We start from the raw sequence: 14,084 nt of genomic DNA, 5'->3' as shown, positions 1-14,084 counted from the left end.
GTCTGAGCTGGGAGGGAGGATGGGCAGAAGCAAAACAGGGGATGAGTGGGGAGGGGAACCACGCACCAAAAACCCAGTAACTGGCCATACAGAAAGAGATGGCAATCCCACTTTCCAACCACAGCTGGATCCCCTGCTTTGCATCTGTGCATTGTATGGTGCGCACCCCTCTATAAGGCTGATCTTCTAAGGCAAAGGCTTGTCCAATGCATCCAGGGAGCCGTGTCCACCAGTGGAGAGCCTTATAGCAAGGGTGCAATGTCTCTATCTTATTTTAAGTAGAGCCCTATGATGAATCTGTTTCAGGAGGACGAAGCTGGAGAAGGCAGGTTCAACTTCTCTGCCTATGGGATGGGCCCCGCCTGCCTGCAAGCCAAAGATGGCCTCGCGGTCAAAGGCGCCAACAACAACAACACAGCCAACCCGGTCCCAGCTCCATGCAGGTCTCCCGAGGAGATGCGCAAGCTCTTCATCCAGCGAGCTAAGAAGATCGACAAGATCTCGCGCATCGGCTTCCCCATGGCTTTCCTCATCTTCAACATTTTCTACTGGATTATCTACAAGATCGTCCGCCGGGAGGATGTGCACAACCAGTGAGCAGGGCTGTCCAGAGAGGAGAGCCAAATGGGATGAGAAGGGGAGAAAGAAATCCTCTATACACATGTGCAATAGCAATGCAGCGATGCATGAATTTAAGAATGTGGCAATATCTACTTTAAAAATAAATGGGGAAGGGGGGAGGTCTTTTAAATATACAAACTGAGGATTACCGGGGAGGGTTGGGGGAGAAGGAAGTTTCCAAAACTTGAAGTGGGGGATTGCCAGGGGCTAGGTGTTTTACAGCATAGGAAGGGTCAGATTGCAACAGCTGCAATCCAAGCAGTGTAATATATTAAATATATATTCATGCTTACTTATAATGCAAAAAAAAATTCGTTTTTTAGCCTATTAACAGCTTAAATTCTAAAGCCACTGGAATGATTCATGATTCCATGTGCAGAAGAGATTGCAATTATGCTTAAACCCGACTTTTGCTATATGAAGGCCATACCAGTTTCTAGCCAAGCACGCAAAAATATCACCACCCTCGCCGACACCCCCCCCACACACACATATGCACTCAAAAATGTCATTAATGCTTCCCTAGGTTTGGTACCTGCATTTTCAAGGTGAGCTGGAACAGGGAAACTTTAAGGAAGAGGCTCTGGGTTATTCTTTTGGCCAAGGATTTGAAAAAAAAAAAAATCAAATATGTTGTGTCTTTCAGCTAAAGCCAATAGAGTTCCCATCCTCTTCAAAGACTGACCCAATGAAAAATCTAAAAGCACGAGAACTTTAGAGAGGGTCAAGGATATGCTTCCCTTTTGGGCCAACCAAAAGGATGTCAGTCTCATGAGGCTGAATATTACCCATTGCACTAGTAACGAGATGATTGTTTTTCATCAGCATTTGTGATTCAACATATTTGTGCCCTTTTTGTTTGGGAGGGAGGGTGGGGAGGATGGGGAAAAACAAAGAGCAATTGTGTTTCAATAGAGCTTTAAAAAAAAAAACAGGCACTCTAGTGCGGCACACCTCCTAGTGAGGAAGAAGACTGAGAAAGAAGTGCAATCAATTGGTATTGGTGAAGGCGGGGCTGGAGGATGTGGTGACTATACACAGAGTATGGTCGTTATTTTTTGGCATTGCATAGCTGTAATAATTTTGAAGCTGGGTTGATGGCCCAACTATATTTTTGTAATTTTTTAGTGCTGAGTTTAGCTTTGACCTCTTGGGAAAGAGTAAGTAGGTTTATTTTCTCTCTGTCGCTTGGCACATTGTGGCAGGAGCTAGTCCCTGCCCTGAGGAAGCCAAGCTGATAAGGAGAAAACACATGAATGTTTCTGTGTGGTGGGGGTGGCAGGCATCCAAAGAGGGGATGGGAACGCTAGCAGATTCGGGCTGCCCTGCAGACCAGCTGGTGCAATGTCAGTGTTAGGGCCGGGCACTTTATACTGGTCTGCTGCTGGCATCTCCAAGACAGTCTTGGGGCACCCATGCAGATGCTGTCCCCTCTCCCTGTCTTCAGGGCCCTCTTTGATCCGGCAGTCAGCCCACCAAGCAGCCATGGCTGGATTTTTTTGTTAGCTTTATTATTATTTGTCCACTTTAGTGAGTTCCATGACAAGAGAAGCAGCAAGCAAGAGACAATCAGTTGACACTGAAGCACATGGCCCAGGTCTTGCTTGCTATCTAGGAATCGAACCCAGGCCCCTTTTGCACCCTAAACAATAAACATACCACTAGATCAATGAGCCATTATGAGTGATGCCTTGGCTACCTCCCAACACACATGCTGAGGAGTTGCCTGTTGGCAGCTGGTAGCAACTAGCCTGAGGCAGGACTGATCCACTTTTATTCAAGCAGGAGGGAGGCATTTCATTTCAGGAGGGGCAGCTGTGCATGTGATACAAGGCAATTCAGCGCAAAACTCCAGCTCCTCTAAGAGAGGCCTATAGGACTGGGGATGGATCAGAGAGATTGTCGCCTTGGATACCGGCTCAGATCTGACCCAGGCCAGTCGCAGCCCGTCATCTGATGGGAGAGTGGGAAAGAGGACCAGGTGACATCCATTCAGCTCCCAGGCCACAAGCCAGCATCACAACTGCCAGCCTTAGAGCAGACAGCAGAGGCTGAATGCCAGGCTAGCGCAGGCCAGGTGCACATTGGCAAGGAAGTAGAGGGATGAGGGTGGGGAAAGCTGCACATGGCTGTCTGCTCTGCAGGCAGACGAGTCTGCAGGGCTGCCTGGGCCAGTTCCTTTCACCAGCACTGAAGGCACTTTATTTAAAAATAGAAGGCCAAAAGGCCAAAAAAGGGCATCCGTTGCACAGAATAGGGCAAAATGCAGTAGCTAGGCAAGAGGTGCCACTTGGCTGGTTGTCACTTCTGGGGTGGGGATGAGGAGTGAAACACCACCCACTCAGCCCCTTCCTCCTGGCACTCTGGCAGCAGAAATCTGGTACCTGGAGGATTCTGTTCTGCTGTTGCTGGGTAACAGAGTGTTCCCAAGCAGGCAGGGAGAAGCCACTGAAATACAAAACAGTCAGGCACAGCTGATGATGAAGCCGAAGAGGACTTTGAGGCTTGACAGGGGACCTAGCAAGCTCCTGGCTGGAGTTCACATGTTGAATGATTGAACCCTCTGTGACATAAATCACCCATTGCGCTGGGGGATTGCTCCCAACAGCTTGTCAGGAGTTGACCTAACGTGACTGAGCAGATTGAGGGAATTTCCTACCTGTCTGACACCAGGCCAGACTCTGCAGCTAACCCTGCCCAGGTCCCTACTTCCTCCCTTTGAGGAACAGAGAGAAAAATAGATCCTGACCATGAAATAATGATTTCTACCTGCCCGTTCTAAATTCTATTCACGGCCCTGGCCTGGGCTATGCTCATCTCAGTTTCAACTACTCTGAGTTCAAGGGAACTCCTGTAGAGGTCAGTTATTAACCTTCCACAGGAAGATTTCTTTCTCCTGATAAATTGTGACAGCTGAGCGCTTATAAGTAGTGGTCATTAAATGGTTAACCAGTGCTTTTTTGAAGGGTACTTGCTGGTACTGAGTATTGGCATCTTGGCAGCCCCAGCTACGGGATTGGCTGGTGTGGGAGAGGGGAGCCAGCTGAGTACCATCTCCTTTTCTTTTTTTAAAAACAAAAAAGCACTATGGTTAATAAATCACATGGCTCCATATACAGGCCTATGGAATCTCCAGCTTACTTTGTCGTATCTTTTGCTGGGACTTTGTCACATCCTACTTTGCCTTTTTCACTTCATTCCATGGACAGGCCATGATTGGAGGTGGGTTGGGGCTGGAACCAAAATCAGACCCAGGTCAGACAAGAGCCAGGAAAATGTGTTTCTGAGTAACTGAATCTTGATCCAGCTTAGAGAAGGGCTCTGAGTAAAACCAACCTGGAAATGTTTGAGAAGTTCAGATCCAGATCTGAATCCCTGGCCAAAGTTTCCATTCAAATTCACTTGTCATCTCCAGTCCTGTGTAGTTTGGAATGTTGGAAGAGAATAGGAGACATTGGTCCTGACCCTGAAACATTCTGACTGCAGACAGATGGCTGTACCTGCCTGGAGCCCCACTGACTTCAATAAGTCTCCAGGTAGATCTGCTCCCATGGTGCACCTTGTAGGCTGGGGGGCAAAGTGGGAGAAATAGGTAACAGAATTCTAGATCCAATACTATGGTGCCAAAGTCAGATAGCCAGATAATATTCAGGTGATCTCTTAATCTAAGGGCATGTCTATCTGCATGGGAAAATGACCAGCAGAAATACAGACAGACAATCAAAACCACTGAAGATATTTTGGTTGCTCATGTTGCCCATATAGAAAAGCCCTTAATTTCTCATCTTTGTAGTACAGTATCTAAACATTGACAACTGTGGAAGGTTTCACAGTCATTTTCCACATCCTGTATTTCACTGTGTGTATACTAAAGAAACTACATTCACAACCAACCAATTCTCCAAAGTCTATGGCTTTATTATTGCCAGCAATAAACATTTATTAGTAACAGCTTACAGGTGTTTCTGCTTGCACTGTAGGTTCCTGCCATAACTTAATTATATCATCTCTATAGCCGTTAACCCTTTATGAAATCTGGGCTCAGAAGGTGTTTTTAAAGTCACATAATAACATTAATTAATGGCAAAAGCCAATAGTGATTTGGATGTAAAATTTTTGAAAGAGATTTAGCCCCTTGAATCCAGTTTGAAAATGGGACTTAGACTGCCAAATCACTAAATTTTTTTACTCTTTCCAGCCATGTGGCTGAAGCAATGATCAGGAATTAATTTTCCCACATGTAAATATGACCATTGAAGGGCAATAACAACAACAACAACTATATAAGACCATGGTAGCAATATAGATTTTCATTGGATCTTACGATTTTTAAGCGTAATTGACAATCCAAGTCAATTTTGGATCTTGATCCTGCTGTCATGGAAATCAAGGAGAAATATAGCTGTAAGACACTGAGCATTTCAGTCAACATGCTTGATCCTGAAAGAATTGAGCATTCTGACCTTGGCTCCAGCAAATGTCTAAGTGCTGAGCTTTAACCCAATGAGCAGATCTATTGAACTCAATAGAAGTACTCATATGCTTTAAGTTAAGCTTGTGCTCGAATTCTTTTGCTGAATTGGGGCCAGCACATTCACCTGCCTGCAGGTTCGAAGCTGGAGACCTCTGAGAACTCTTAAAGTTCTTGCCAATAAAAAACAGGCAATTTATATTTCAAACACCCTCTGCCCCACATACTCTCACATACAGAGCAAAGGCTGCTGCAGCTGCTTGGGCCTTGTCAGTTTCAAGGCAGAGCAGAGTGGTTCCAATCAGAATGGTCATTGTGCTGTATCTTATTTATAGTCTGCAGGGTCTTGGTGGCAAAGATTCCAGATGTTACAAAATTATCATTAAGAAAGAAAGAAAGAACGAACAAACTGTTAGTGCTCCATCTAGTGCAGTACTCTGAGCCTGATGGGGGCGGTGCCAGTTGCTTCGGAGCAAGGTGCAAGATGCGCTATAGTAGGCAGTTATGGGACATAATCTCTCCATCCACAGAATAGTACCTCTTCCCAGTGCCACTTTTTCGAAAGTGCTCCAAGGTGGCTGGGAGGCAGCGTTTTCATCGTGCCTTTCCGAATGCAGACCCTTTCCTCTCCGAGGGCTCAGTCCTGCTCCCATGTTAGTCCATTGCCCGACACCCACTCTATTCTACGGGAGAAAAATTAGGCTCGCGTGCCTTACAGGAAGCTTTTCAAGCCATGCTTGTCAGTGGAAAGAAGCTCTCATGTGGCTTCTCTCTCTGAATAGATTTCCAACTCTCTCTCTTTTTTCTTTTTTTTTTAAAAAATAGATGCTTCATTAGTTAAAGAGATAATTAAGGTACTTGATCATTCTTGAGGGTATTAGCATTAGCACCAAAGAGGAAATTAGCATGATATAATTTTAGGATCATTAAGGCTTCCTCTGATCCCAGCCAGGGCCATTACCCCTCTCCCTTTCTCTCACTAATGATCAGCACCACCTTCATTGCTCAGGGTTATGCATCTCATTTTTTCTAAACCAAGAGGCTGTTACTTATTCCAAGCAGGGGGCTGCAAAGTGACTTTGGTTCCTCTGTGTTGCTGCTACAATTTTTCCATGGGCTTTTCCCCAAGACTCTCTCCAATTTGAAATTTCCATCAGAACAGTAGCTCCCAAAAAGTCAATAATAAACGCAAAGCACAGCCAAAAAAATTACACTGCTTGTAAAAAATAACAACTTGTTCTGGATAACTAACATGGGAATGAAAAGCATTTGGCTAGTGCATTCAGATTCATAGCATAATGACTTTTTTGAGAGTGTCTTTTTCATGGCATTGCTTTCATTGACCCTTCTCACCAAAGGGCTTCAGTGCAGGTCTGTGCACCACAGGCTTGGAGCTTTACATTTTAGAATGCAATTAAACAAGACAGCGGAGAAAATAGAGCTCATCAACACAGGATCGCCTTTCTCCAGCTCAGTCGCTGGTTGTGCTGGGGGCCACATTCAAAGGCACTGTTATCTCTCAGGAATCATCTCCTCTCCCTCTCCCCCGGTCCCCACCTGCCTCAGACCCTAGATGCACACAGGGCCAGGCCCGATCTCTGACTAATGAAGCAGATCTTGCTTTTGCCCATCCCCACCCTGTCCTTGCCTAAGGTGAATGGCTGGAGACAGAAGACTCACATCAGCCCCGCAAGAAGACCCCTTTCATGGGTCATAAACCGTTCATGATGCCACATAACGGCCCTCCCACCCCTTAGGAGCCCATGCAGGATCCAAACTCCTATTCTTCTACCAGCCAGCCCACTGATTTGTTCAGCAATTAAGTAATTGAACCCCACAAAGGCACATCAGCTCCATCCAGAAGACAAACAGTCCCCCCACAACAGAGATGCTGCCCCAGAGCCAGGGCCCAGCACAGGAACGTGACAAAACATAATGGGTCTTCCATCCCCCAGCAGGAGCTCTGGATCTGAAACAGCTCTTCCAGCTAAAGGGTCAGCACGTGGGCAGGCTAGGAAGGGCACAGGCTCTTTAAGTTAAGGACCCTTGTGGAAGTTAAGGAGAGTTATCATGTCCCACCTGAACATTTGAACTCCAGCTGCCACCATCTTTAAGCCTCTGTCTTCGGCTGGGCCCTCACTAACCCTGCGTGTCATTTGCTGGATCCAAGGTCAGAATGCTCAATTCTTTCAGGATCAAGCATGTTGACTGAAATGCTCAGTGTCTTACAGCTACATTTCTCCTTGATTTCCATGACAGCGGGATCAAGATCCAAAATTGACTTGGATTGTCAATTACACTTAAAAATCGTAAGGTCCAATGAAAATCTATATTGCTACCATGGTCTCATATCGTTGTTGTAATCTGCAAGCCAAGTGCCTGGGGAGCCACACAACAGAGATTCAGGTGCTGCCCAGTTGATTAGTAGAGGGCATACAGCTGGCAGTGTCTCTCTCTGTTGGTGGTGTGTATCTACACATGCCTTGCTGCACCTAACAAAATTTATTCTGCCCAGGGATGAAAAAAGTGAAAGGGAAGCCTGATGATGGGAGCTCCTTCACCCACAAGAGTGACTGAACTCACCAGGTTTTGTGTTCCATTGCTGGAGAGCCAGCAGGTTGTGAAAGTTCAGACGGGCTCTGGTGTTATGTTATATGAAAGCCCAGTATCAAGTTCAGGCTCCAGTGGAACCTTGTCTGCTGTGAGACATGTAGGGTCAAATTTATTCCTGCTGTGACCCCATTGCCTTCAGAGTGTGGCTCCCAGGTTGAATGTAGCCTTGGTCCTTCTGTTTCATGCTGGCTGATAATTAGCGATGGGTCCACCATGATATTTCTCCTGCATAATACTTGTTAGGGGCATCTAAATAAGCAGGACTCCTTCAGCCTGGTTAATGCAAGCTTGAGCAATTCTTTCACTCTAATTGGTTGGCTAAGATTTGAGTTTCTGATTGTATGTAGCTGTGCTGGCTTCAATTAAAGCGTGTGATGGGCTGGAGGAGACACATCTAAGCCCAAGCTTGCCCTCACACATGCCGTGGGCCTCCACTTCCAGAACCTTTCACAGACCAAACCAAGGCCTCAATCCTGTCATCCTCTAGGATGTTATGCATGCCCTCAAGTTATGGGGAATTGAGAACTCCCAGGCCTTTGCAAGATCAAGAGGACCATTCAAAAGGACAGAGGTCCCTTGATGTCACCCTTTCTCACTCTTCATGACCTCTCAAAATAGGGAATAGCACATGGTCTTCCAATAGAATATGGCATTCCAGTTCTTTCAGGGGATCCCTGCTTCGTGTTCTACAGAACAATACAAATCAGTTCCTTACCCTTCTGCTCCATACTAATCATCAGCTCATTTGAGCAAGAAACATGGTTTGGCGACTAACACTGTATGTACAGTACAATCCCAAAGACAACCTAGCTTTGCAAAAGTGTTGTAACTTCAACTATTGGATCTGCTAGGCCCTACATCCTCTAGGGCAACAAACCAAGTCAGGCCTCATGGTTAGCTCGGACCATCCCAGTAATTATATTTTAAAATTTCATGAACCACTTCCTGTCTTAAACTGGGCACAAAGCTTTGTTACCCATCTCCTCTGAATACCCCTTCCCCATGACCCACCACCCAGTCACACTTACTCTCCTTTTGGACTGGGACTCTTGGAACAGGGTGCTGAGGCCTTATTTTCTGCAAGAGCTTTATCTTCCCTGCAATCATGGAGTGTTTCCATATTGTGCTGGTTATCCAGAGGTAAAATCCTAGGAGAGACAATGCATTTGAGCTTTTATTTTGATGTATGTAGTCAAGCTAATACCCAGGTGGAAGGTATAATGTTAACCACAACTAGCTACAAGGTTAAAAACTACCTGAGCCTTATCGCCTGCAGGGGTTCATAGCTACATACAAGGTAAACATTTTTTGCTACAGCAAAGGCAAAAGGTAAATCTAGACTTTTTTCTTCCATGCGCTTTTTGCCATGCAATCACCTTTTACTTGCAGGTCCAGGCTTGTCCGAGAGTTTGGAACAGAAGCCTGATATTTTATTATCATTTATTGATGCTACAGGCATTAGTTAAAAAGACACCTGGCAACTTGATTCCCCATATCCTGCCCTCACCCCATGACATCATTACAGCATTGCACCAATGTGAAGGTAACCCCAATTTGCCCCACAAATGTTGGCTATTGTAATGTGAACCAGCAGTGGGACTCATACTAGAGAGGTCTAGGATCCTATAAGGAGTCGTCCAGTTCCCTGGAGAATGTACCAGTGCAAGCATCCTTTTATGTGGCAAGAGGGGAAGACGTATTAACAGCTGATAAATGACAGAGACCTTTTCATTCCACATAAAGTGGCCACATTGGCCACTGCCTGATCAAAAGGTGGTGATACAATGTTCCGGGTGCAATGCTGCTGGTTTCTCTCATCTGTATAGTCGGGCTTCTGCCGCTCTGTGGCTCAAACACAGACATTGTGTACTTTACCTCCAGGGCTCTAGCCTGCACTGAGATCCTATGCTCTTCCCCTCTTCTGTCTGCACGTTAGTGGTCATATTCTGCCCCAGCATACATAGTGTTTAGGTGGTTAGTGATGCAGTTGAGATGGGTCTAGTCCAGGGGTGGGGAACCTTTTGGGGGTCAGGGGGCCACAGAAGTAAGAAGCAAAAAAACAAAAACAAAAACAAAAAAAAAAAAATGCAGTGATGTGGTCCCTAACTGGGCTATGAGGTCTGGGGGTGGGGAGGTTGGAGGAACAAGCTGGGAATGAGCAGATCTGGGCAGGAGGGGGTGGAGGAGCAGGCTGGGTGTAGGGGAAGGAAGGGTGCAGGAGGGTTTGGGGTGTGGTGGCTGGACAGGAGGAGGTGGAGGGTTTGGGCTATGGGGGCTGAGAGGAAGGAGTTATGGTGCAGGTGAGGGGTCTAGGCGCAAGAGGGCTGGAGCAGAAGCAGAGTAGGGCTAGGGAGTCGAGTGGGTGGCAGGGGACAGGAAGTGGGACAGTGGGGGTCTGGATGGGAGGAGCCACAGGAGCAGTCAAGGGACACAGGGTCTGATGACAGGGATGCAGTTTACCTGTGCAGCCCACTCACTAGTCTTGGGTGCCCATGCGATGTAGATGAAGCTGGGGCATATCTGAGGTGTGATGTTTCTCTAGTGTATACAAACATAGAGGCGGCAGGTAGAGAGCTGGTACAAACTTAACAGACAGGAGGACGTTGCTAGCTCCTTTGGGCAGGGATTCTCTAACCCCCTTCTGAGCACTTAACAATTAATGTGTCTGAGCTGAACTATGCCCACAGTGTGTAAACTTTGTGACGCTGTCTGCTCTCCTCATACTAGGGAGCTGCTGGCTACAAAGAGCACGACTCTGGACCTACTCCAGCTGGGCTGTAAGTCCTACTAACAGCAGCGATGGGCAGGACATACCGGTGCCTGTTTCTTCCCTGAAACATCAGGGTCTGCTGGTGTTTCCATTGTAAAACCAACTCCAGGGGACTTAGAACACAGCCCTGGAAACCACGCTGGTCTGAACATTTCCCATTTCATTTTTAGCTATTCTACCAGCTTGCATGCTCCCCTGCGTATTGTATAGACACTCCTATGCACACGCACTTTTGCATCACCAAATTTCAAAAGAGCTTTTCTAATTTGACATTTCAGTGAAGTTTGGCAGGATCTTGGCCTGTGGTGTTGACTTAGTCTTTTTCACACGGTCAGCCAACCACTAAACAGCTAAGGCCCCGTAGGCTTTGCTGTGCCTACAAATAGCGCTTGTGCATTTCTCCTCTGCCTGTTTCTTACCTCCACTCTTACTGCTGTAGATCACCCATATATTCTACAGGGGTTCTGGTGGCTGTGAACACAGACCGAAAAGCAAGGAGGGATCACCTATTACAATGAGGTGAAAGGAGATGTGTGCAAAATGAGTCTCTTAAAATATGTAAATGAATGGAGGATTTTGACCCTGCCTATACTCTGGGATGTTAATCTGGCTAAAGTACCAGAGGGGAGCCAAGTTAGTCTATATCTTCAAAACAACAAGAAGTCCTGGGACATCTTATAAACGAACAGGTTTTGGAGCATAAGCTTTCCTGGGCAAAGACCTGCTGCGGCAGATGCACGAAGCAAGTCTTTGCCCACAAAAGCTTATGCTCCAAAACATCTGTTAGTCTATAAGGTGCCACAGGACTTCTTTTAATCTGGCTAAAGCTATCTTAACATGGAACCATCCTCAGCTGTTGTGTTTGAGTACTTAAATTCCACTTCCTTTTAGTTAAGGAATAGTTTCTGCTGTTTCTGGAGCTGGTGGGGAGGGATAGAATGACACAGTCCACCCTGCTCAGGCAGCGTGGGGTTCAGTTAAGGATAAAAAGTCAGCCTTTGCAGTGGAACATCCTGGCTTCTTTTATTTTGGGAGGTAGGGGAGCTGCTTGTTCAGCACAGCTTCTATGTGGGTTCTTGAACCCGCTCAAGGGAATCATTGCCATGACTTGTACAGTAGGACACAAGAGGAGCCTTTCCGGAGTTCTCCCTCAGGGAAGGGTGGGAGAACATACCTGTCTGTCTGCTCAAGGGGCAAGACATTGGATTAGCCAGCACCTTACTGCAAAGCGGGCAAGTTCACAGCCCAAAGGAAAGTAGTGGTTAGATTTTAGGCACCAGCCCAGAGAGGATGGGGCTGAAAGAGAGGGTTCCTCATTTTCTGTAACTGATGTTCTTCGAGAGGGGTGTCCCTGGGGGTGCCCCACCTTAGCTGAAGCACCAAATGTAGAGCACCCCCAGGGACACTCATCAAAGCAGCAGAAGCACCAGTAACCTCAGGTCAGTAATGTTAGTCAAGGGTATCATTTGCTATGAGGAAAAGGAGGCAGTTGCCCCCTGCCCATTTTATAGGTCCCTCTGACTCTGTGTACTCCCTGTGCCCCAAACTGGCTGGCTGTAATATCACCACTTCGCTCCCCCTCTCAGAATTTTTCTGCAGTAACACTCCTGATTTCATGGTGTACTAGAACCAGAATAGGGCATCACCCAAGTAGGAGCCTGGGTTACCTCTGCAGTGAAGACAGACCCTGATGGCACTAATTTTCCTTCCACTCAAGCTGGGGCCTGATCTCATTTTCACCAGTTGTGCACTTCTGCAACTCCAGTGAGTTCAAGGGGTGTTATACAAATAATACAAGTGGATGATAGGAGTCAGACATGACACTTCTGGCTACATCTCTGATCACACAGGCACATCTTTGCTGCACTAAAGCTATGCACTATTAAAGGGTTTGTCAAGAGTGATGCATTTGACAGTGGTCCTAGATATGCACTTAAACAATTTAAGAGGTCCCAGCTGAAACCAGCAAACTTTTGAGTACTGGAGAGTAGAGGCTGCTCCAGAAGTTGGGGGCCAGTCCCCAAACAACTCCAGGAAGGGTGTGTGTTATAGACCAATGGTCCAGGACCTCTGACACTGTAGGCCAATCTGCCCCTCCGTTTCAGTTCCCTGCTACCACAGTCCATGATTGCTGGCAGAGGGGAGGAGTCAGAAGATGCACTAGCCCAGAACACATCTGTCATTTCCAACATCCAACCCACCCAAGGACTGAAGCACCATTGCAAGCTTGCTTGGGAAGGTGGGCAAGAGTTGGTTCAATCTCCCTGTAACAGAGACTGCAGGAGTTGGAACTTTGTGATAGGAAAGGTGAACAGCAAGAAGGGAAGGGTTCAAGTCCCAGACCAGCCTTTGCAACAGCTCAGAAACCCAAGCTCATGACACAGTCACAAAAAAGGCAACAGGCACAAGGCAGGAATGGCAAGGATAGAACTTTGCCACAGTACTACCCCTGGAGCAACGGGGGCAGGGATATACACCTCCCAGGGTAGGCGGTCTGGCAAGACAGGCAATCAGCCGTCATTGTAGAGGTTACACAGCTACGGCTGGTGATGAAAGATACAGGGAAGAAGGTTCTTCAGCTCTTCCCTAACCCCCAAAACATAGACAATAAAGGAGAAGCCCATAAAGCTACTACCCCTTCCTTTCTCTCGCACAAGCTCCATGCCTGGTACATAGCTATATATTATAGAACCACCGACAGGCCTGCCAACTCTCTTTGCTGCTTCTACCTTGGTTTTGTTAGGATTCTGCACCCCCAGGGGAGGCAGCTTCACTCCAAGTGGTGCTTCTTGTTGACCAGGCAGCAAGTTAACTTTGTCATTTGCCAAGCCCCCCCCCACCCCCAAGTCCTTGTTAAAGTAGCTGTGATCATGCAATCAACCTCTGCTGGGAACTAAGCAATGGAGGCCTTCCCAGCTCTGGAAAAGCTCGTTCTTCCTAGCTCACCAGGGTCCTTACCTCCCAAAGGGCCAAATGCTGCCCTGGTTTAAGCACACGTGACCACATTCTCTGTGCTGGACTTGTGCCTGTTTAAACCACAGCAGAACTTGACCTGCTGAATTGAAGGGGGACTCATAAAAACAGCCCGTGTCAGACCAGACCAAAGGTCCCTGCAAGCCCAGGCTCCTGTCTTCCAAACAGTGCCTGACAGCAAAGTGCTTCAGAAGGAATGAACAGAACAGGGACTCAAGTGACCCTCTCCCCGCAGCCCAGTTTTTGCAGGAGAAAGAGTGACGACTTTGAGGTTTGATGCCTTCTGTTGTAGGACTCTACATGGGTTTAACCTTGAAGTGGGTGCACTGTTGCGACACAGGGACCACATGGGTAGTTAGCAGGACAGGAGGTGTTGTAAGGATGCTTTTCAGGCTGACAAGCTCCTAAACTAATCTACACTAGAAAAACTGAAGCAACTGGTCACCTCCTACTGAAAACTTCATTGCACATTGTCACACAGGTTGGTGTGGCTTTTTGTCTAGGTCCGGGAAGGTGTTGGGACAATTGAAAAATAGGACTGGCTCCAGACTGGCCAGCAGGGGGCCTACACTCATCTTTGCACAGTAAACCTCACCTCCCTGCTAGGTGAACAGAAGGCAGGTTAAATTTGGGGTT

At 47.0% G+C, this 14,084-nt stretch overlaps 1 protein-coding gene across 1 annotated transcript in view; it reads left to right on the top strand.

The window, feature by feature from the left end:
- The window catches only part of GLRA1 (glycine receptor alpha 1), an 84,266-nt gene extending 83,669 nt beyond the window's left edge, over window positions 1-597 (top strand). The window contains exon 9 of the mRNA XM_075009675.1: window positions 317-597. Within this exon, the coding sequence (XP_074865776.1) occupies window positions 317-597 (281 nt within the window). The remainder of the gene's footprint in view (window positions 1-316) is intronic.
- Window positions 598-14,084: the final 13,487 nt, after the last annotated feature.

This window comes from Carettochelys insculpta, chromosome 15 (assembly GCF_033958435.1).
Source record: "Carettochelys insculpta isolate YL-2023 chromosome 15, ASM3395843v1, whole genome shotgun sequence".
NCBI lineage: Eukaryota > Metazoa > Chordata > Testudines > Carettochelyidae > Carettochelys > Carettochelys insculpta.
The sequence above is the reverse complement of the archived record's forward strand: the minus strand, read 5'-3'. Positions and strand labels throughout refer to the sequence as shown.